This window comes from Micromys minutus (assembly GCF_963924665.1).
Source record: "Micromys minutus genome assembly, chromosome: 1".
NCBI lineage: Eukaryota > Metazoa > Chordata > Mammalia > Rodentia > Muridae > Micromys > Micromys minutus.
The window spans coordinates 84,610,307-84,634,996 of NC_137969.1; the positions used below are offsets into that span (position 1 = coordinate 84,610,307).

Here is a 24,690-nt window from a genome sequence, read left to right on the forward strand (position 1 = left end):
ATGAGTTCTAGATAGCCATGGAATACAATAAAAATTTAGTAACCAAGTGACTTGAAAGTAAATACAATTCTGACCCTGAGTTTTTGTTTTTAAAAATTATTTTATATATGGGAGCTTTGCCTGCATATATGTTTGTGTTCCTTGTGCATACTTGGTGCTTATAGATGCCAGGGGATATTAGAGCCCGTGGAACAGAAGTTACAGACCGCATGTGGATGTTGGGAATCAAACCTGGGTTCTCTGGAACAGCAACTGTGCTCTTAGCTGCTGACACTAATTCTGTCATAAGTCACATGAGAAGGCAAACATTTAAGAGGTCTGGTTCAATTAATACGTCCCATCTAGAATAGCACACTGTGGAAAGCTCTATAGCTGCCTTTGATTCACAGAGAAAAGGACTATGATTTTCTTCTCCGTATCTAAGGCAATATAAGCGCTTGCTTACAAGTTGGTTGGGGTTACAGATGATACAAGAGTGTTCTTTTTTAGCTTGCAAGGATTTAGCTGAGATTGTGCAAAGGGCACTGGAAGGCTTATTTTAGTCTCACATCTACCCCATGAAACATATGAAAGAAAAGCATGAAAGTCCATGATAAAACAGCCAACTCGGCGTTCCGGAAGGTGGAGGAGCTGGGAGAGCCGTAGAGTCAGCAGGGAGCTCTTAGCCTCCTCTATGACTACACTGATGTTTTCCTTCAGATTCCTTTTTAATTGAAAATGTTGTTCATACCTTTGTTGAAACTATTCTGTACACACGTAAGCTCTTAATACACCACTCCTTGTTTGGATTTGTTGAGACTGACATCTGTAAGGACGGTGCAATCAGGAGGAGAAACTCCCTGTTGGCTTGTGTGCAAGATGAAAGAGCCAGGGAGATTTGAAGATGGTAATTTATAATTAGATAAAAGTTCAAATGTTACCATTTGGGACCTGGCAGCTTACAAAGTAGTCAGTTTTCAGCTGTCAGATGGACCAACAATGAAAGAGCTCCAGAGAAGTGAGGCCGATGAAAGCTGATCCAAGGCTTTGGAATGGGGATGGTGTGGATTTAGAAAATATTTCAGAGAAAAGAAAGACAATTTTCTGGATCTACCTTAAGCACCTACTAATGGCAGCCTGGCAATCTCTTGATATTATGGAACTTGGTAAAGGTTTCTAGAGACTTAGTGAGCTTAGTTGGCTGTAATTGCAGCTTATCTGGGAAGAACCACCTTCCAGAAGAGTGTTTGTTAAATCATTACAGGGGCCAACTTTCTCTTTTTGATTCAGCGCAGTTGGGTAGAGTCTGAGACTCTTGTGTGTTGTTTTTTTGAGTCAAAGTTTCTCTGTGTAGCCCTGGCTTGTCCTGGAACTCACACTGTAGACCAGGTTGGCCTTGAACTCAGAGATCTGCCTGCCTTTGCCTGGCATCTACTGCATTAAAGTTGTGCACTACCACTGCCTGGCTGAGACTCTGCATTTTAAATTTGTTCCTAGATGAGCAAAAGGCAGAATGCCTTATATTAAGTGGTGGGTGGTGGAAGAGATGGTAGAAAAAAAGTCTGAAATGGTCTATTTATCCAAGGACTTAGCTGAAAAGGAGAAGCAAGAAAGGGATGCAATGCAGGCAAGGGAAGAGGGTTTGTTTTCCCCCTCTCCTGGCTTGCTATCCCTTTGTCTGCAAGATAAAATGAATCAGAACATGTTCTGATAGGATCTATAAAGAGATGGAAACCCACAAGAGTGTAATGAAACCAAAGAGCAACATGCTCACGGTCCTACAGGTACTAAGGGACTGGGACTCAGCCCTCTCTCCAACACACATACACAGAGACCTGAAGGAAAAATGTGGGGAAGCTAGTACTAGGCTGGAGCTCAGGTGGATATATAAAAATTTACATTTTTAAAGGGGGCTGGAGCAAAGTGGTCTTCCAGTGGTGGGGTAATAGTGCGTTAAGATATCTAAAGTGGATGTCAAAGTCTTGGAGTAAGTGTCAACAAGACTTAAACCTTGATACCACATGGCCAAAACTGGCATTGATGTTCAAAACTTTGGAAAGTAGGAATGATGTATTTTGATTCTATCATGGGCTTCTAACCATTCCTTTACTATCCTCTTCAAAATGTTCTCTAAGGCTGAAATTATAGCTCTGTTGGGAAGGAAAAAAACTTATTTTAAGTCCTACCTTTTTAGACTCCATATAATAAGGAGAAACTAAATTCAAGGTCCCAAGCCCAAGGGGTGTCTTGGATTTCCCAATAGTTGAACAGTTTCTATTGTAAGAGTTCAGACATCTTAGGGGTAACTAGTAAGGGAACAGCTGTCTGAATCCAAACATCAAAGACAACCTCTCCATTTTGCTGGCAGGGTCAGACGAAACTCATGTTTCCAGACTCAGGAACCTGGTCATCTTCTGATGGATGGAACTCCCTTGCTCAACTCCTTATGTCAAAATATGATTGGACAAAGCTACAGCTCTCCCTGCTCCCCCTAGCTTCATCGCTTTATCCTGTAAATATGCTATGCAGCGTTTCTTCCTGGTTCAGCTCACGAGTGTGTTCTTCAGCTCTGATCAATCCATATCAGCTTGATTACAATATTTTTTTTGGCCATCTGCATTGACCTGATATTTGAGTTATGTTAAATTTAAGTGGATTCCACAACAGCTCAGAGTCCCACGATTGTCTACATGCACAAAGACCCTGGGCTCAATCCTCAACACTGTCAAAAAGTTCCAGAAACGTTTACTGACTTCCTAAGGCAAGAATGTGTGTAGGAGCAGCTGCAGTTGAAATTCACTCCCAGATTGCAAGCAGGTCTGTGCTGGGAGGAGACCAGGTGGAGGCTGTTAATTACCAGACAACGGGCCATCATAAAGACAGGGAAATCAAGTGGTGTCCTGACCTGCAGAGTTCTCTGCTGATAATTAAATGTAGGGCCCATGGAATGAACTCCACAAACAACCCACTTAAACTTTTTGTGTGTGTAGCAACAAAACCCAGTAAAACACAGGCTTTATGTTTTGAAAATTGAGACTTTTCCTGTCCTGTCCCAAATCCTACAAAGACTTGTACTATTCTAAGCACTAAATTCAGATTCCAGTTCCACAGCCGGTAAAGGAATTCCAAGATTGAAACATTTCATCCTGTAGCAAAGCTCTGTAAACAGGAAGGTAAACAACTCAAACAGCTTCACTACCTGAACCCGACCAGATTCACCAGACCCCTCCCTGCCAGAGGAAGCAATAAAGGCCGAGGGCCCCTCTTAACTAAGCTAAGCTGCCAAGACTGAAACCAGACCAGTCGCCTGGAGGAAGCAGAAATCGGAGCTGCTTGGAAAAGGTCTAGACCAACCGAGTCACTTTAAAAGAACCCATTTCAACCGGTGAGCTCCCTGTAGGCTGTGTGGTGTGTTCCAGGTTCCCAGCTTTTGTGAGGTATCACCCATGTTGGGGTGAGCTTGGGTGCTGCAGCTAGCTGTCTTTTGAGTCTTTTCTGTTCCTCTAAGTAACCCCAATAAAAGTCACTGGTTCACCAAGCTGCACTTTGGTGGTAATACACTGTGTCTGTGATAGGTTCCTAAGGTAGAGAGTGTTGAAGTGTATGGTATCTCCATAGAAAAAGTTTTGTCACACAATGGCAAACCTTCATCTCGGGCTTTCTTCAAACGACTTTGAGACCTCTTTTCTAGAGAAAATAAAATACTCAAACTTTGCATTGACCACCGTTTAATTCTAAAATTAACAACTGCATTCACTGCATGCCATCACTGTTCTAAGATTATATGGCTTAGGAGATATTTTGGTCTAGGTTCTCCTTTGCATAGGGATAGTGGGACTGAATTTATCACCTACGTATGAGTCTTGTTACCAAGTTAATTGTTGGAATAAGTCATTTTAGCAGTGGATGGATTCCTATATCGGCGCACTCAGTTGTGGAGTGAAGCATTTTTGTTATAGGAAACTTTGTGGTGTGGGGAATGCACTGAAAACATTTTCTCTGGAGATGTGCAGAGCTGACTACAGTCGTCACAAGAGAGAAGGACCAATGGGATGGTTCCCATGCTGGTCCCGGTTATAGCTCTTTCCAGAGGATGCTACCCCTTAGTGAAGCAAGGCCACACTGTGCATGCTCTGTCCCTATCCTCTTATAACCCTCTAAAAAAATCTAATTTTGTTATTTTACTGCCTGCTATGGTTTGTCAACTCCACACAACCTAGAATCCTGGAGGGAGAGGATCTCAGTAATGGAGTGTCTGCATCAGGTTGGCTGTTGTTTTGTTGATTTGCTTAACTACTCTGGGATGACCCAACCTGGACGTCGCCATCCCCTGGGTTTGAGCCCTGGATCATATAAAAAATGTTGCTCACTAATCAGGCATGTATTTTCTCCCATTTCCGGACTGCAGATGTTACAAGTTGCATAAGGTTCCTTTCTTGACTTCTCCGGTGATTGATTTTAACTTGGAATTGTAAGCTAAAATAAACCTACCCTGTTTGTTTTTTGTCAGGGTATTTTATCACAACAGAAATAGAACTAGGATATAATTTATCAGTTATTCTGTGACTTCCCGAGAGCCTGCACCAAAGCCAGACTTGTTGGTCCATACCATAAGCTGTCTATAGTAGAGGCAGGGGCATCTCATTAAGTTTGAGGACAGCCCAAGCTACATAAGACTCTTTCAAAAAAAATGTTAATCTCCTCAGTAGGAAAAAAATATAAATGAACCTATCCAGAATTCTTTGTGCCGAGTCTGTTACCTTTAGTAATCTCACATCATCTGGGATGAGAATCGAAGGTGATATCCTTTTTGAGGGAGTCATCCAGGGAGATATTTTCTGAAAACATTTTAACTCCCCTCTTAATGTTGGCTTGTCAAGATAAAAGGATACCAGATTCAGCTGGGTAGATTTTACTTGAATGGCAGTCTAATTTCCATGGTTTTAGAGATAGATGTTTATACCTAAAAATCTTGATTCCTTTTCTCCTAGGCTTTGTCTGAAAAGGGATTTTTGTTTTAGTTCTGAGGCCTCAACGGGTCCTTAAAATATAAATACCTGTTCCTTCTAAAACTTGTCATTGAAATGTTGCAATATCTGGGTCCATTTTTTAATTTTAGGATGCTCTCTTCTGTTAATCTACTAATCAGCTATTCCTGCTCCACTTTAAGCCGAATATAAAAATCCTTTCTAGTTTCAGATTTTAAAATATTCTTTAATATTCCTCATTCATTGACAGAACATTTTGTTCACTTGGGATATTCATTTATGGGTTTTAGGCAGTAGTATCTATGTGCTTAGGGAACCTGTAGTGGCTGCTTTTGTGTCAACCTGACACAAGCTGGAGTTATCACAGAGAAAGGAGCCTCAGTTGAGGAAATGCCCCCATGAGATCCAGCTGTAAGGCATTTTCTCAACTAGTGACTAAGCGGAGAGGACCTAGCCCATTGTGGGTGGTGCCATCCCTGGGCTGGTAGACCTGGGTTCTATAAGAAAGCAGGCTGAGCAAGCCATGGGAAGCAAGCCAGTAAGTAACATCCCTTCATGGCCTCTGCATCAGCTCCTGCTTCCTGATCTGCTTGAGTTCCAGTCCTGACTTCCTTTGGTGATGAACAGCAGTGTGGAAGTGTACGCTGAATAAACCCTTTCCTCCCGGACTTGCAACATGTTCATGATGTTTGTGCAGAAATAGAAACCCTAAGACAGGATCCCACTCCCTTTAAGCAACCCACCAGTACCTATCTAGCTGGGGCTTTTCCTTTCTCCACCTCCAGAGCGCTCAGCTCAACAGGTGAGCATCATCCCACCTAGTTTCTGGTCTCTTAATTTGAATCCTATGAGTATCTTTAAATTGTCCATTTAAAGGTGCATATTGTTAAGGGAAAGTTACCCATACTCTGCATTTCTACTTGGTAGTTTTTGAAGTCTCTTGTCAATCTAGTTTACAAATCCAACAAACATATCCAAATGAAATTATCTTCCGTAGTCTCCCACTTCTCTTCTTTCCATTGCCCCTGGGATGTTCTTCATTCCAAAAGTTCGTCCGTCCATCCATTCCTCTCTTCTAGGAGTCAAAGTCGCGTCTAGCTCAGCAGTAAGTCCCAAGCCAGAACCAGACTCGCTTTTAATTTCCCCCCCCAAATAAGCACAGACCAACGGGGTGAGGAAAGCCTTGGGTCCGATGGGGCGGGGTGGGGGCACCTGTCCTGGCTCAGCCGGCGGGTGCCTGGGGGCGGGGCGAGGCCGCTGAGCAGTAGTGAAGTGTGGTCCAGCGGCACTTGTGTCTTCCCCCTGCGTCGGAAGGACGTAGGCGCTGCAGCATCGAACAGGAGGGGGAGCCGGGCCTTGGCCTCACCCGCACTCACACGGCGGGTCTCCGCTAACCGTCACACCGGCCGCGCCTCCTCGCGTGGAACGTGGCGCACGGGACCGGACGGCCCGCGATGCGCAGGCGCACGAGACGCTCGCCAGCTGGGCTTCTCCGCGGCTCTCCCGGAGCGCGTCGGACTTGGACAGTGTGCAACGGCAGCGCAGGTGCGAGGTAGCGAGGCGGGCGAGCCGCAGCCAGGTAGTGGTGGGCCTCAGAGGGATGCTCTAACGCCGTCCTCAGCACGACTTTCAGACTCCTGGGAAGAGCACGGGGCAGACGGGAGGACCGGCCAAGGGAGGGGATCCCTCCCCAATCCCCACCCTACTCCCTCTTCCCGAGCCGAGTCAGGCGACCAGGCGGCCTACGATCTGTTCACGCTTCTCCTGGTCATTCCTACACCGCGACCTAACACATTTAGTTTCCAAAAAGTGGCTGAGAGTTTCAATCTGATTCTGAGCTGCGGTGGGGAATGACACCCCCTAAGGAGCTTGAGATCATACTTTAAGCATCCTTATCAGCCAGGCCCTGTTGGTACTTAACTACCAACCAGCCTCTAGGAGTGGGAGGGTTCATCCCTCTACAAGCCGAGCTTTGGAGTTTGTAGTGAGTGTGGCAGGAAGGCTTATTGTGGTGCACGAGCCTTGGAAGACTTAGGCTATTGGCTTCAGCCTTATTGCCTATAACACCCACATCTGAGTTTTTATATTCTATGGCTGGTCGTTAAAGGCTTTTTGTTTTGTTTGCTTGCTTTTGGGTTTTGTTCTGCCATGGGTTTGACCACTTTCAAAAGCATTTTTCCCCTTAAATCCTATAGCACAATGTCTGAACAAGAGCGTATACAGGACTGTCTGAGGAAAGAGATCAGGTCCCTTCTTATCTCCACTAAAGATGGCTTGACTCCACAACAGTTAGAAAAGGAGTACCTTTTGATGGTTGGCAACCACCTACCCCTCCGAATCCTTGGATATCGGTCCACTATGGAACTGGTGTTGGATATGCCTGATGTGGTTAGTGTCTGCCCCTGTGGGGATGGTACCGTGATATTGAAAGGTAGGTTTAAGATTTTGGAGGGCCCATCGTACCCTTTAAATTAAAACATACCACTAAGTACAGAATTGTTTTAGCTCTACAGTTATCTTGTATCCCAAGGCAGTGGGTCTTAACTGGGGTGGTGGCCATAGGTGCCTTTGAGGCTGTGGGCAAATGAGAGCAAAGGGAGACCAAAAAACTCCCCATATTCAGAAAACCGTACTGAATTTTAAATTCCTAAGGCTCACTTTAGATTTCATTAAGCACAAATTAGTGACACTTTCAGACCCTAATTAGCAGTACTAACACATTTTTCCAGCTGGTAGAGGAGTTAGGAAGCTACTGGTCAGAATGTAAGAAATGATGGGACCAAGAGCTTTGTGCTGCTTTACCTACATAAACAGCTCTTTGGAGAGTTAAAAATTGCCTGTGTGATGACACATATAAAGGATGGATGGAGTGTGTTGTTTACCTGAAAGTGATTTCTCTACCTCCCCCATATCTCCTTAGCCATTCCGGATGAATCCACCAAAGGAATAGCAAGTTTGGTTGCAAAGCAGAGAAGGAGCCATAAGGTCCGGAACTCCATGCAAAAGGGAAGAACCAGCCTTTGCTCCGGCCGGGTGCCTTACCGAGGACGGGTACCCCCGATTCTTCCAGCAGTAGTGAAGAGTGAGTTGAAAGACCTTTTGGCACTGTCTCCTGTTCTCCTTTCTGACTTTGAAAAGGCATTTGCCAAGCGTTTTGGAAGATCATTTCAGTATATGCAGTATGGATTCCTCTCTATGTTTGAAGTGCTGAATGCAGCTTCGGATGTCATTTGTGTAGAGCAGACCAGAGCAGGCTCTCTGTTGACACTAAAGAAGAGTGTGTCTGAGGAGAAGCAGAGAGGATGGCCAGCAGGTAAGCTTGTAAGCATTAATAATCGTGCCGTGCCCACAGACTCTCAAATACAGTTACCTAAACAAGACCCTGCACACAGACAACAGCAGCTGGCATGTCACCATGGGGGCACCTCTCAGAAGGCTCCATCTGCACCAAGCTGACCAGCTACCTTTGGCAGTTACCGGCTGCAGAGGGAGACTCAGTCTCCTCTGAGGACGAGCCCTGTGATGCGTTCTCTGATCCCAAGCAGTCTGCCCTAAATATGTTTACCTGTGAGCAACCCTGAATGAACTCAGCAGGGCGTGTGTGAGTGAGAGACAGTAATTGAAGAGGTCACAAATTTGAGAGAGAATTGGGGGACATGGGAAAGTTAAAGGGAAGACATGGGAATGATATAAATACAGCACTCATGTATGAAATTCTCAAAAAAATTTAAATTAGAAACAATAATTGTGGGGCTAGAGAGATGGATGCTCTCCTGGAGAAGCAACATTCAGTTCCCATCACCCACAGGGCAGCTCCAATTCCAGAGGATCTGACCCCGTCTTCTGGCCTCCTGGGGCACTGGGCATGTATGTGTTACACAGACATATATTCACGCAAAATACATATAACACATTAAAAATATTTTTTAAATGATTGTGCTTTGGGTGAGCAAATGTTAGAGCAATGTCCCTGGAAAAGAAATCGAAGGGTTAACCTTTGAGTTTGTTAAAGTAAAATCATGTCTGCCACTTGCAAGGTGAATAATCTTGGGCAAGTCTTGGTCCAGATCTCTGCTGTAGCTACAATACATGGGATTTGGAGTTGTACTGAGGACCTTACAGGAGACAAGGGCAGAGGAGAACTTGGCATTTAGTAAGTTCCTATGATGTGGTAGATGAGGCTCAAGATTAATGTAGTCATCACCCCCTAGACCCTGGACAGAACGTATATCCTAAGCAGGGAAGGGGGGCTTGTTTCAGAGAATGGTATGTCTGTTTTGCTGACCTTTTCCTCCAGAGTCTGCATTTAGATTCAGTAAGGTAAATCACGAGAATGTGTCAGGAGTTTGCAAAGCAGTATTGAGCCGGTAGGTGACGTAGTTCTTAAAGACAGGAAGATGCGTTGTGCTCAGAGAAAGCACTGGATGCCAGTGCACACTGAAAGGGGGCCTCCCAACCCTGCTGTGTTCTTCAGGGCTCAGGTTAGGAGGACTAGGCTGTGCTACTGAGCTTACAGGGAGGCTGAGTATGTAGCCAGCTTACTGCTAGGACATTTGCCTGGTGAGTACCAGCCCTGGGTTTGTGTTCCAGCACTCAAAGAAGAAAAGCAAAAAATTATTATGTAAAGCAACTTGCCAACTTTGACTGAGTGTTGGAGTGGGTATTCTTCCCAGTGATTGGCTTGTTCACATTTCCCATCCATGGCTCATTTCTTGTATCTTCAGATATCTCAGAAGCAATTGGTATATTTAGTAATCTCGACCTTGGGGTGAAGAAAGAAAACGCTAGACTGTCAGGATTTTCAGGGCACACGGTACTGTGGAATACAGTTCCCAATAGAGAACTTACATTTTGGACTGTGTCCCTGGTAGCATTTCCTCCTTGCTTTTCCTTACACCGACCCCGAGAAGCATAGCTCTTTGCAGACCGCTTAGTTGGGCATTCTTTGGTCTTTGGAATGAAGTGCAGTTTTAAAGGGTTTGGCTATGAAATGCTACTTCCCAGTTATAGTCAGGCGACCTTATATGGAGCTTTAGAGAGCAACAGTCTTTTCAGTGAATGACTAACGACTTACATGTTTATGAGTTTTATTGAATATATACATTTTCCCTTCTAAACCGAGGGCAGTTAGTGCACAGTAGTCTTTTTATATAAAACTCCTGAGAAATTGCTAGTCACTTTTTTTTCTCTCTTTCTTAACCAAAGGTAAAATTTTTACTCAGCCGTTTAGAATGAAACAGCAGGGGTCATATTCTACAGGGTTCCCAGTACCGAAGACACGCTTTTCACAACCCATTTCAAACATGGAGCCCCCAAAGCAAGTACTGAGCATGGAGAAGATGCCGCTGTTTAATGCAGTGGAGACTTCGAGGCTGAACCACACTGAAAAATTGAACCAGGTAAGGGATAGCGACTAGTTGAGTAGTGCTGTGACTCAGACCTGGTGGGAAAGCTGACCTTGGAACAACCGACACCTGAGGCTGAAGACCAGCTGCAGTCAAAGGCACTGGCTGCTTTTGCAGAGGACCTGGACTCAATTCCCAGCATATGATTTCTCACTGTCCTCTGTAACTCAAGTTTCAGGGCATCTGATGTCCCTCTGGTCTGGCCTCTGCTGCCACCAGGTGGTAGACATGTGTGCAGACATCCTCACCTATACATATACAATAATAAAAACAAAAGTTTTTTTATCCATTCATCGATTGTAGGTGTGACTAAGCCTCTTGTCTGGTTAGTGATTTAGGGAGAGGTGAAGCAGCATGTTATGAGCTACATGGCTTCTGGTATCTCTCTGGCAGATGCCTTCTTGTCCATAACTCCAGTTCCAGCTTCTGTTTAGAATTATGTTATTTGATTTTATGCTGGAGAATATATCTGATAACCATGTTAGGTATCTTTTTATGCACACAGTTGCCATTCGTATACAGTTTTTGAAATATCAGAGTATTTGGTCCTTACAAAATGGGGTTTTGTCATTTTATTGAAATGGAGGAATTCAGTACATTCTGGCTATAAGTCTTTTAAGAAGAACATATAATGCAGACATTTCTCCTGGTCTATGGTTTGACTCTAATCTTTTAGATTTATTTTTTTTATTCTCTGTGCATGAGTGTTTTGACTGTATGTATGGATGTGTACCATGAGCATGCCTGGTGGCTATGGAGGCCAGAAGAGGGCATCAGATCCCCTGGAACTGGAGTTAACAAATGGCTGTGAGCAGCAGGTGGATGCTGGGAAATGAACCTGGGTCTTCTGCAAGAGCAAATACCAGATAGCCTCTGAACTATCTTCCAGCCCCACTCTTCCTCTTTTAACCTTGTCTTTTGTAAAATTGAAGACCTTGATTCTGGAGATCTAATTTTCTCAGTTTTCTCACATGGTTCCTGTTTACCTAATAGATCTTTGCTCAATACAAAATAACAAAAATGTCTTCTATATTTTTTTCTAGAATTAAGTTAGATCTGTTACCAGTTCCATACTGCTCTTTGTATAATATGACAGGTGTGAACTGATGTTTTCTAAGTAAGGACAGCAGTTAGGGCAATGCTGTCTGCTGGATAAACACCCTTGCTGCATTGGGTGGACTACCTCATTCCCCTCATACCTCACTGCGGCTTCTGATCACTACCACATACATTTTATTAAACATATTCCTTACTCTTCTCATATTTTTGTACTAAAGATGATATTTTAAAATTAATCATTGTTAATATGTAACCCATGTCTTAGAACCGTGAGTCAAGGTTCTTGATAAACTCGGTTTGTTGTGTGGGGTAACAGTTTTTTCTCAGAGTTGATAATGACAGCTTTGCTTCTTTTCCTGTATCTGCCTTTTCTCTCTTGCCCTTAGGCTAGGCCCTCTAATGTGTCTTGTTCCTGCCACAGGATGTATCTGTGTTCAGTCGTTGTTGTTGTTGTTTTGAGACATAGTTTCTTTGTGTGTAGCCCTGGCTGTCCTGGAACTCACTCTGTAGACCAGGCTGGCCTCTGACTCAGCTGCCTGCCTCCCACGTGCTGGGATTAAGGGTGTGCAGTGCCACAGCTAGCTTGCTGAGCCTTTGTCACACGGGTGGATTCTCCTTACTGGATTGGGGGAAACTCATTCTTACTCACACCTCCTGAGAACTTTTCCACGGCTAATGCTATTTGTCATGGTTTTCCCTCTGTTTACTGAGACAGTTATAAAACTTTAAAAATCACATTTACAAAGACAATAAGCTGACCATGCATTACTAGATGGCTCCTACTTAGTTACATGTAGTGTCCTTTTTACATGTTACTGTGCTCCTCCTCTAATTTGTTAAAGACTCTGGCTCTCATGTTCATGAGATATATGGTTCCTTAGTTTTTGTATAATGCCTTTGATTCTGGAGTAGCATATAGGCCTCAAAAATGAGAAAACTTGCCTATTTTTTATTATAAAACTTTGTATAGCATTGTATTGATCTTTTAAAAAATTCTTCACAAATTTATTAATGCAGTAGATTGGATCTGAAATTTTCTCTGTGGAAATGTTTTTAAAGTGACATTTAGTGTTTTGAACAGATGTAAAGGTACTCTGTTTTCCTTCAAAGAAGTACGTCAGGCTGTGTCCTGTTCCTCTGGCTCATCGTTTGCTGGAGAAAAGTTGAGAGGGTTTATTACTCAGTTTTGAAGGTCTATATGGTGATATTCTCTCCTGCAAGTGGGGAGGAAAATATATATACAAATACATCCTACCCTTGTCTTGTTAAAAAAGATCCAGATTTCCAGATTTGGGCTTTGTTGAATTTTCTTCTTCTCCTTCTCCTTCTCCTTCTTCTCCTCCTCCTCCTCTTCCTTCCTTCCTTCCTTCCTTCCTTTCTTCCTTCCTTCCTTCCTTCCTCCTCTCTCCTTCCTTCCTTCCTCCTCCCTCCTCCTTTTTTTCCTGTTTACATTGGATTAGATCCATCTTTTTTAATTTTTAATTTTTAGTTTATGGGTGTTTTACCCGCCTGTATATATGTGCACCACATACATGCTTGATGTGGGGAGGGATCCAGAGATGAAGGGGGTGTGATCCCCTGGAACTGGACTCACAAATGATCGTGAGCCTCCACAAGGGTGCCCAGAGCTGAACCCAGTACTCTGCAAGGGCAACCAGTGCTTTCATCCGTGTCTCTCCAGCCCGTTCCTTCTGAACAACTCTGCTCCTTTCCTAACTAAACATTTAAGGCCATAGGGTTTTTCTAATATTGCTTTAGCAACATCTCATAAATTTTGATGTATTTTTGTTCTTACCTTGGTAAAATGTTTTCTGAGTCTGTCATGGTTTCTGTTTTGTCTCATGGATAATGCTGTTTCACTTTTAAACAGTTGGTTTTTTTTCCCCCCAGAGGTATTTCTGTTGTACTTTGATTCTATTACAAGCAGAAAACGTGGGTTTCATTTCTTACAAAATTAATGAGACTTAGTATATAGCTCTATGCCTATTTTGGTAGATGCTTTATAATTCAAAAGATGGCATTACTATATTTGTTTAGAGTGTTCTGTGCCACCTAAGTCAGTTTACCTAAAACCATTCAGAAGTTCTAAGTTTTTACTGGTTTTCTGACTTCCATGAATTACTGAGGGAGGGTATTGAAATCTTCCAATATAACCATGGACTTGTCCGTTTTTCCTTTCAGTTTGGTCACTTTTTCTCTTTTGGTTATCATGAGCTTCTTCTGGCTGCACGTATGCATCCCACACAGTTCACCAGCCACTTGATCTGTCATGGTAGCTGACTTGTTTCAGGGGGTCTGGAAGTGTTTGTCCTCAGTTTTCTTCCCTTCCCTTCTAGAATTACAAAGGGTGGTACCTTTGTGCCTGTCTCAGGGGCTTGCTGTTTTATTTTGTTTACAGGCCACTGGGTTTCCATTCTTTTGTTAGTCTTTCTTTTAATGATGCCCCCCAGTACTCCCCCCCCTTGTGTTTCATTTTGAGTATTTTCTCTGGCTGCCTTCAGAGTCAGCCGTTTATTGGGAGGTCAGAGTTGTAAGGTTTCTTCAATAGTTAAGAGTAGCTGCTATGGACTGAATTGCTATATATTCCCCTCAAAATGCTTATCAAAAGCTCTCTTTTAGAGATGAGGCCTTGGGAGAGAGTTTGATGAAATCTTGAAAGTGCCCATCCCTCTCTCCTTCTTTCTTTCTAGTCAGCCAGGTCTTCAGCAGTATCACAGGGAATGAATTTGGTCAGGATGTGTGGCCAGCATCTTTACCTGCTGAGCCACCTTGCTAGCCCTATTTTTATTTCTCTTAGCATTTCTTCTGCTAGACAGTCCAAAGACTAACCTGTATATTTTAGTAGCTAAGCTGACCAACATGTTTATTAAATCTTTGTTTTTAAATTCAGAAAAGATTAGCATGAACAGTCGTTATCCAGAGAGTTGCATGGTCTCTTGATTGTCTACCCTTCAAATCTAATTATACGTTATCAAAATACAGTGTCTCACTACAAGTCTCTGGAACCTATTTTTGCTTATGTAGCCTAGAGGTTAAGGTGTTTTATATTATAATACAACTTCCACCTATCAATCCAGGTTTAACTACTGATGCCTCAAGGCAAACTGTGGTGGTAGTGGTGTGTGTGTGTGTGTGTGTGTGTGTGTGTGTGTGTGTGTGTTAAGAATGTATGAGTGTATGTGCTGTAAGACTGAGTATATAAGGGTGTGTGTATACGTGTTGTGTGTGTGTGTGCCTGTGTGTGTGCCAGTGAGTGTGAATGAGTGTGTTGTGTGTGCTAGACTGTGTGAGTATGTATGAGAGTTTGAGTGTGTGTACAGACCTGAGGTTGATGGTGGGAACCTTCCTCATTGACTCTCCACTTCCCAAGTTCAGGTCCTTAAATATCTGCTCACCCTCCTCCTCTCCTGTGCTTTAGGAGAGGACTTTGCTTGCAAATTCCCAGAGCAGGAAACCATTAGATAGTGGCTCTCCTTGCCACTGACCCCCCCACACACTGTTTCTTTCATCCTTTGCTTCTGTTACTTAAAGGAGCTTCCCCCACTACTCTTCTAAAAGGCCCTTCATTTAGCTTGTGCTCTGACTCACACCCCTTCCTCCTTTCAGGCATTGGGCAACCACTAAGTATTTAATAATGCTAAGTAACTTTAGAAAATGAATAGCAAGTATCCTTTCTAGACAGAAGTATCCAGCTAACTGGAGACTGTAGAACCTATTATAGACAATGCTGTGTATCTCAGTATTCTTCAGTGTCTACTTTCATACAAATTTCGTTTACATATTTGATAAAATATAAAATGTTTCAGTGTTAACTTAAATTTTTTAATTAACTGTGAATACATATACTACATGTACATAAATATACTTTGTGTCTGTATGTGAGTATATTACTGTGAATGCAGATTCCCATAGAGGTCAAAGCCTGGGAATCAAACTGAGGTCCTCTGCGAGGCAGTAAGTGCTCTTAACCACTGAGCAGGATTTGACCCATCTGACTGAAATGCATTTTATTTTACAGCTTGCTTATATTCATCTTTGACTTTTAAGAGATTTGACTTTTTGTTTTATTCACAGTTGGAGAGCACATTCAAATCAGTAATTGCACAAATTGGACCTGGAGGGACTGTTAATCCAGACCTAAAGCAGAAGATAAAATTTGTAAGTATTTTCCATTTCTTGGAAACAAAAACAATTGGGTTTCACATGCTTTGATTTAATTGCCTGCAGTGATTATTGGTTTTGTGTTTATATCTTATTGTTTTGAAAATACTGATATATGAACACTGATTTTTAATAAAGTAATAAAAAATATCCTGAATTTTGGTGTAAAATTGTTAAGAAAATGGTTCTCCCAAAAATGTCCTCTTACTTCTTTTTCCTTCCTTGCCCAACAAATCATTGTTGACAAACAGTTGAAGATCTTTCCAGTTCAACTTTCTGTCCTGCAAATGCAATTATTACACGTGGTTAGTGTAGCCCAGAGTGTTAGTGTTCCATGCTTCACTTAGGGGATCTGTAAGGGGTTAAAGTTTGAGTTGCTTTAGATTTTGACTATTAATAAAATAATCCTTCAGTGATTATTTGTGTAGCACAGGTCGCCATCAGAGGCACTGAACATTTGATTTATTGAGGGTAAAAGTCACGAGTTGAACAAATGGGCACTTCTGCAGACAACATCACTTCAGTCACACTTTAAACGATAATGATTTCATATTAGCTGAACTTTTTATGTTTTTTGTGCTGGTTTGCACATTTGTGTGATTGGCCTATTTTATTGTTTTGTGTTATTAGCATATGGAAACCATTCGGTGGTTGTATAATGGGCCAGTGTAGTCTGTCTTGAGGATTTTGGTCCTGACTTGAGTAAGGAAATGTCATAGTTCTTACTGCCTGGATTTATCCCATCTCAGTGCTGTGGCTTTGGTGGGAGACAGGCAAAACAGATACACGTGGGTAGCAAAAACTATTTTTGAAACTTGAACAAGTGTTTGACAATTGTTTGTTCAAGGATGTTGTTCAAGCTTAATACAACACCAAAAATAGAGGAAACATTCATTGATTTAAAAAAATTGATAAAAATAAAAAATTAATTTGTTAAACTAAGGATTCTCATGTGGCTCTTAAACTTTCAATTATATCTTAGTTTCATTTCTGTTGATTAGGTCGTGTCTAAGTTTCCACAAGGTCTGTTCATTTCTAAACTGCTTGGAGAATTTGAGGTAGGTGTTCTCTTACTCTTTGCATTGCTTATTTTTCTTATGATAAACACATTTTGCCATTACTACTGGATCCTCTAAGTCTGTGCTATTAACACTTAAGCCACCTTGTTTTATGTTTTTGTGACTTTTTCTTTACTATGATAAGGCTATTTAAGAATATGACTAGTAACATATCTGGCTATGGATAGAAGAAAAATTTTTATACTTACTGTTATAACACCATTGAAATAACAACTAACATATTTTTAAGTGTGATCATACCAAGAAGAGATGTGGAGAAACAGAATCCTTCATATGCATTCTTGATTTTGTGTTCAGCAATACTAAGTGATATTAAAGAATGAAGATGCTGAAAACACTTAAAATAATAAAAAATAGAGAAGTATAAATAGACCTGCGTGGTAAGAAAATATAAATACTGTAGGTTAAGCTAACTAAAGTAATGCCAGGCTAGAACTTGTTTCTTTAAGAAGGGCTGAAGAACAAAGGATGAAGTAAACATGTAACTGTATCTGAAAGATGGCTCCCCAGTTAAAACATGCCACTATTTAAAGCTGAAGCGGTGGCCTCTAGTGGCGTTTATAGCACAAAGCTGATGTAATAATACAAAAACCATAGCATGACAGATTGATTGCACAAACTGCTAATTGTTATGCTTTCTGTGACACGGACAGTAACACTGGAAGCCATAAAGCCAACAGATAAAACCACCTGAACACATGTGTGCTATAAACTCAGGAAGGTGGGTGTGCGATTGGTTTGTGTCAACCTGACACAGCTGGAGTCATCACAGAGAAAGGAGCCTTAGTTGAGGAAATGCCTCCATGAGATCCAACTGTAAGGCATTTTCTCAACTAGTAATCAAGAGGGAAGGCCCAGCCTATTGTGGGTGGTGTCATTCCTGGGCTGGTAGACCCGGGTTCTATAAGAAAGCAGGCTGAGCAAGCCAGTAACTAACATCCCTCTATGGCCTCTGCATCAGCTCCTGCTTCCTGACCTGCTTGTGTTCCAGTCCTGACTTCCTTTGGTGATGAACAGCAGTATGGAAGTGTAATCTGAATAAACCCTTTCCTCCCCAACTTGCTTCTTGGTCATGATGTTTTGTGCAGGGATAGAAATCCTGACTAAAACAGTGAGCAAACAGAACAGAGGAACAAGATATGGAATGCAGGATACAGGGCAGAGATGGGTGGGGTCACCTGAACTTTAAAAAGGTGAGAGGGAGGAATAGGCTATATATGGGGTCGACTTATGGAGCGTGGTAGCTCTAAATCTAGACATAATGCTTTCGTGAATGCAAATGGAATAACTGCTGTAATTAAGATAGTCTGTGAGCCCAGTCACACACCTTTAATCCCAGCACGTGGGAGCTAGAGGCAGGATGATCTCAGTAAGTTTGAGGCCAGCCTGGCCTATGGAGTGAGTCCCAAGACAGCCAGGGATACAGAGAAGCCCTGTCTCAAAAACAGAACAAAACAAGACAGTCTGTGATATAGGATGAGAAACAAGACCTGTGTATAAACAATTCTCATGTTAAATTCTCAAAGTAGTTTTTAAAAATTTGATAACAGTTATAGACAGTGAAGGTAAGGAAGGAGTAAGACAGACTTTTTCCCAAATCATTTTATGTGGTTAACAGTAACTCAGAATAAGTAGATATGAGAGCAGATGTTCACTGGAAAAGATGGAAGACGTGTTCCTGCAAGCACTGTGCGTGAGAGCCACAGTGACTTGGGGAAGGGCTGCAAACAGGGACAGGAGACATTCCATAATGACAGAGGTCAGTTCCCTAGGGAGACAAGCAGTTGACAGCGTTACAGGAAACCAAGGGACAATTGGAAAGAAGACTAGTGTCTCCTCTGCTGAGGCACAATCACACGAAGGGGTAGAGGAAAGGGTGAATGTGTCCAGAGGTTTTATTGTTAGTATGTTGGCAATGATACTGTTGTTCTGAAATTAGTTATACAATGTGGCATGACATGGGAATAATTGTGAGATAACAGTGCATACAAGAATATTTATTGTAATTGAATGAGTTGAACTTGGAACGTGTCAACAGATCAGTAAGGAGAGGCTGAAGACTAGGTTCACATCAAAAGAATTTACAGATCTGCTGATGAGTTTCAGGCTTTAATTGTAAGGGCTGGAAGCCCCTCGGGCACATTCAATTCTGTCAGTGTCTGTAGTTACAGAAGTTACTTAGACAGCCTGGAGGATGATAGAGGCATCCATCTTTGAAGAATGGTGACTAAAGGTTGGTGTTAGGGCTGGAGATGAGCTAAGGAGCAGAACACTTAGGTGGCATGTGCAAGTCCCCAGTGCAGTCCCAGCCTGGACGTCAGCCATTGATCTGATGTGCCTAAATGAGCCCTGTGGTCCCATAACCAGCAGCAATGGAACAGTACTGTTAACACTTTGAAAAGAAATGGCTACTATGTGCCCCACTGTAGAACACAGACTCATTGTAGCCTTGTTGGAGGTCAGGCCTGAGCTTAGCTCACATGCTGACTGGCAGGAAGTCGAGTCTGCAGTACCAGTTTATCATCTGGAAAATGTAGGAGGTTGGCAGAAATAAAAATGGCTAGGTCAGAAAGCCTATTCTGAACTCAAAGGATCTGTATAATATCGAATGGGAGGGAGCAAGGGAAGAAGGGAGGAAAGGAATAGAACCATGCCAACCTCTGTACTGCGCATTGTTGAGGCTGGTAGGGCAGAAAACATGCCAGCTAATCATAGAATATACCTGAGCTGTGTTTCATATAGCAGCAATGTGGAACTACCTTTACAGTAATTGAAAAAGCAAGATGTATCCTGTAGATAATCTTATATCGGAGCCACTTAAGTTTTGGCAGTTTCTGCAAAGTTACACAAAAATTGTTAATAATAGCTATTTCTAGGGAGGTGGTTTCTAAGTGACTGATAATAGGTGACATTTGGGCTCAGCAGAAACTTGATTTTTTTTTAAATGAATGACATTTTAATTTGTGAGAATTTTTACCATAATATTTTTCTTTCACAACTTCAAATATATATAACTTAGAGAACCCCAATTACCCTGTTTATCCTCTTCTCCCTCCTGAGACTTGTTTTTGCTGAATATTTCCTTGGATCTTTTGAATATACTTTTAAAAGTGACTGATTTGGGGTCTGGAGAGACGGCTCAGGGGACTGGAGTTGAATCTACACCCATGTCAGGTGGCTCCCAATGGCCTCCCCCTCCAGCTCTAGAGGATCCAACATCTCTGGCTTCTCAGGGGACCCACACTTTGTGCACACACCCACATGCAGACACAATTTTTAAAATCTAAAAACTAAAATAATAACTCACTTGCATTTTAATACTGTTTATCCTAGTTTTGTGTTCAGTTAAATTGTTTTCACAGTTAATACAACGCAGTTACCTGAGAAACTATAAAGACTGATTGATAAACAGAAGAAGCTGTAATATGTACCATCTGAGGAAGTAGAAATACCAACTGTAATTTCCTAACGCCCTGCCCTGCCCTGCCCTCTGGCAGTTGCTTCCTTTGGCTGCTGATGGGTGACTAAATACGACCTTCCGGCAACCTTCCTGATGATGATCTGCCTGATTCTGGACCCCCACTTATACCAGTGTTCTGTGGGGGGAGTCGTAGAACTTAGTGTGGTATTGGAGCATCCTGTGACAGTCTGCCTCAGCTGTACTACTCTGTGAGGGCCAGTCCTTTACAGGGCTGTCAGGAAGAGCATTTAGTTCAGAAGCAAGCCTTCATGTCCTTAAAGCCTAGGCAGGAGAGAAGAACCGGTGGTATTAAGAATAGCACAGATGTATGTGCACATGTGTGTGTGTGTGTGTGTGTGTGTGTGTGTGTGTGTGTGTGTGTATGGCACCGACTGTTGTTCCTTAGCAACTGTCCACCTGTGTCTTGAGAACGGGTCTCTCTAGGACTGCCACCGGCCGGTTCATGGTTATGCTAGACTGGCTGCCAGGGAACCAGGCTTTTGCACACGAGTTCACAGAGTGTTAAGTATTTCAGTTGACAAAATCCAAATTCAAGCCTTGCTTAACATAACCAGAGTTTTCATGCCTCTTCACTTTTTTCTGACAGCTGCCTTTCCACTTTTTTATGACAGCTAACTTTTAAAGAACAACTTTCACCGAAACAACTAGGGTTCTTAAACGTGACAGAACTTGTTGGAGCTCTCAGTGACATTCTCCGAGTTGAGTTCAGTGAAGAAAAGCAAGACTTGCTTGTGTTTGATGCTGACCTGAAGCCTCTGCTACCTGGTGAGTTACATGGCATAACACTGATGTCATTTTCTATTGAAGAAAGCATAGGTCACCAGGAGAATCATATGACCCAAACACCTCCCATATTAGCCCCAAAATGTTTGAATAATTACCTTTTTAGTTTAGTGATTATTGTAGTAAAGTTAACCTGTGTTATTAGTTTAAAGTTTAAAATTTTTACAGTTTAACTAATTTATTTGTTTATGTATTGAGACAGGTTTTTATTATGTAGCCCAGGCTGGCCTGGAACTCACTGTATGTAACCCAGCAGATCTTAAAACTCATGTCACCACCCCCTGGGTGCTGAGAGTACAGGTGTGAGCACCACATCTAGCAATTTCTTTTTGTCTTTTTAAAATTATTTTTTGTGTATGGGTGTTTAGTCTGCATGTGTGTCTGTGTGCACCATGCATGAATAGTGCCTGCAGAGGCCAGAAGAGGGTCAGAACTCCAGGAACTAGAGTTACAGTTAGTTAAGAGCTGCTATGTGGGTGCTGGGAGTCAAACCCCGGCCTTCTGGGAGGGCAGCCAGGGCTTTAGCCGCTGACGTCTCTCCAGCCAGTTATCTTCTTTATTGTCCAGTTATTAGCAGTTCTGAAGGACTAATTCTGAATTGGTTGTTTGATAGGTAATGCTTCTCAGGCTATGCAGCCAAAGCTTCTTACAGATATGTGGAGAGTCAGAACATTTATATTTTACAATAAACTTCAAACCAAGTGTTCACTCCCTTTTCCCCCCACCCCCATCTCTTTTGGTTTTTCTTTTTTTTTTCATTTTTATTAGATATTCTATATTTACATTTCAGATGTTCTCTTTTGGTTTTTCACAACAAGGTTTATCGTTTATCTGTGTAGCTGTCCCAGAACTTGTTGTGTAGACCAGGCTGGCCTTGAACTCAGAGTCACTTTCTTCCACCTCCCAAGTGCTGGCATTAAAGGCCAGCGTCACCACTGCCTGTTTCTGTGGTCACTTTAGGAAACCACATTGGACATAGGGCATTATATTTTTGTTTTTCTGTTTTGTTTTTAGCCCAGTTTAATTTTCTCTTAGACTTTTTATTGAGATAACTTTGTATGATTGTGTCCTTTTCTGTCCCCTCAATGGTAACCTTTCGCAAAGGCACGAACAGTATGGCGCTTTTATCTCATAAAGTGTGTATGGGAGAGGTGCACGTGTGCTGGCACTGGGAAACCAGCATATAACCTCGGTGGTCCTGAGTGCCGCCCACCCTTTTCTTTACCTACCTACTTTGGAATAGAATCACTGGTTGTCCAGGGAGAACCAGGACCCTGCTGGCCCCGCATCTCCAGCATGGGGATCACGGGATCACAGGCATGTGCCCCAGGCCTGGTTGGCTTTTTAAAATGTGGATTCTGAGGGGTCAGACTGAGATCCTCTGTTTGTGGGGCAAGACTTCATTCACCACTAAGCTGTTTCCCTTCCAAGTCTATTCTATGTGTTTTTATAAGTGGTTATGATGGACATCTGCCTTTCTATGTGATATCATTGATTTATTGCCAAGATAGGAGCATTGCTATTGCACTTTTAAAGGTACCTCATGCTGGTCATTGTCATGGCTCAGGGGTGTCACAGATGGATAGGACAGTAGATTGTTCCTGTCCCTTGGAAGCTTAAAACCCCAGTACCAGACATGAAAATTCTCCTTTACATTGTTGGTTAACGTAGGCAGAGACATGACCCAAAGCAGTACAGTTGGGCTGCCCCACAGAGCTCCAAGACCAGTCCCTGTTGCTCAAGATAGCACAGACTTTAATACAGGACTTGGGAGATTGGAGCAAGATCTGATGTGAAACCAGATATTCTCTAAACCATCCACACAACATAGGCAGTCACTGCTTGTAGCTTTGAGTATATTTCACAACCTCCTACAAATTATATACTTAATTATAATGTAATTTTGGCAAAGCATTATTATATATTGTCTTTGCTTATGCTTAGTATATTGTTTTCCATATTAGTATTTTTTTTCATTTTTACCTTTGTTCAGTTCCTATATATTTTCTTTAGCCAGTGTCCTGTTGGCAGACATTTAGATTGCTTCCATTTTATCATTGTAAAAGCATGGTGATAAGTATTCAGTTTTTTATTTGTTTTGCTATCTAGGGGAGGAAACTTCAGCCTTCATTCTAGGCAAATATGATTAATATTTTTGTGCCTACTTCTTAATGTGCTTGTGAGTTTGTTTTTTTAGGAGCCACTGTGGTTAGTCACAGATCTGAGGAGTCCATAATGTGCCAGCCTCAGGTACTCATATATGCATAAATTTCAGTAAAGTATGAAGTTGACTGAGAAATTCTGTAGAGTTACGACATCACCGTATGGAATATTAAAGCAGATGTGTCCGTTGCTTTGTTAGAAGGAGAAATTGGAGATGAGATGTTGAGACAGCCACTCACCAGAGTTTGAAAAGTTGTACCAGTTCTGTTTCCCAGTCTGAGAATTTACAGTTTGTTTTTCTTCTAGTATGTTGTCCCTTGTCTCTCTCCATCTGCAAGGACGAGTTCCTATTGCCAGTGTCTCTCTCCCTAGTGCCTGGCACATGGGGGCTGCTTAGAGGCAGTGGTCCCACACTGTACCCCTCTCTCCCACAGTACCCCTCTCTCCCACGCTGTCACCCCTCTCTCCCTCTGTCACCCCTCTCTCACACTGTCACCCCTCTCTCCCACTGTCACCCCTCTCTCCCACTGTCACCCCTCTCTCCCACACTGTACCCCTCTCTCACACACTGTACCCCTCTCTCCCACTGTCACCCCCTCTCACACTGTCACCCTTCTCTCCCACGCTGTAACCTTCTCTCACACTGTACTCCTCTCTCCCACACTGTAACCAGGTGGACCACTTCCATCAGTCAGAAATTCATGTTTAGTTCAACCAGACAAGAAAATAGAAGCTAATGCGTGGGCCTCCAGTCCCTCTAGAAATTCCCTGTCCACTGTAGCAGTTAAGAAGACCACATGGGATTGCCCGTTGAGGAACCACAAGGAGGCAGAACAGAAGATCTACAAGAAGCCTAATCTGGTGGTAAAGCCTTTACAGCTGGTGAGTGGGTAGTGGTTAGATAGTGTAGTAAACACAATAACTGAATGGATGCCTCTTTAATCCAAGTGCTCTTTAGAAAAAAAAAAAATTCCAGGGACACCATTTCTTGGAGAAGACTGGTTCTGCCCAGCACCACATTATCCAGCATTTCTCTCGTTTTCTGGTTTTTATTCCCACATGCCTGATGTTAAATTTTGTTTGTTTGAAATGTAGTTTCCTGGCAGTGCTGTTGATTTCTCTCTTCCTGAGGGGCTTCAGAGAGCACAGGAGCCTGCTCTGGCTCAGCCTGGGCCGTGGCCACAGGTGGCAGATGCCCTTGTTCCCATTCCTACTTACTTGGTTCATTTAATTTTTCTCCTTCATTATGGCCCCCAACATTTCTTTTTGTGTTTGCATCTCTGTCTCTGACTTTGTGGTTGCTAAGGATTAGTTGTTGTTCTCACTCTGACAGGCTCTTCAGTGGAGGGAGCAGTTGGAGAGCCTGCTGTATTTTCTTCAGGGCAATGGGAAGGTCTAGAGGAAAGAAAGAGCAGAGGTTGTGATAAAAGCAAAACCTTTTGATGGGAAAAGTCCGAATTGATCCATCCCTTAAAATTACTGTTGGCTATGGGTACAATTAGGTTACCTGCCATACTCCATCCACCTGAATGTCTTTGCCCATTTTGTTGGGGACATTTGCTTAATACTCCTAACTTTTTGGCCAATATTTT

At 42.5% G+C, this 24,690-nt stretch overlaps 1 protein-coding gene across 2 annotated transcripts in view; it reads left to right on the plus strand.

The window, feature by feature from the left end:
* Positions 1-7,166: 7,166 nt before the first annotated feature.
* The window catches only part of TDRD5 (tudor domain containing 5), a gene marked incomplete at both ends in the record, with an annotated part of 41,585 nt that continues 24,061 nt past the window's right edge, over positions 7,167-24,690 (plus strand). Inside the window, 7 exons of one of the 2 annotated variants that reach the window (XM_080928516.1) lie at positions 7,167-7,398; positions 7,888-8,280; positions 10,173-10,366; positions 15,506-15,589; positions 16,594-16,650; positions 20,764-20,917; positions 23,772-23,980. In XM_080928516.1, coding sequence (XP_080784642.1) covers positions 7,167-7,398; positions 7,888-8,280; positions 10,173-10,366; positions 15,506-15,589; positions 16,594-16,650; positions 20,764-20,917; positions 23,772-23,980 — 1,323 coding nt within the window. The remainder of the gene's footprint in view (positions 7,399-7,887; positions 8,281-10,172; positions 10,367-15,505; positions 15,590-16,593; positions 16,651-20,763; positions 20,918-23,771; positions 23,981-24,690) is intronic. The other variant, XM_080928517.1, reaches the window with a different exon arrangement.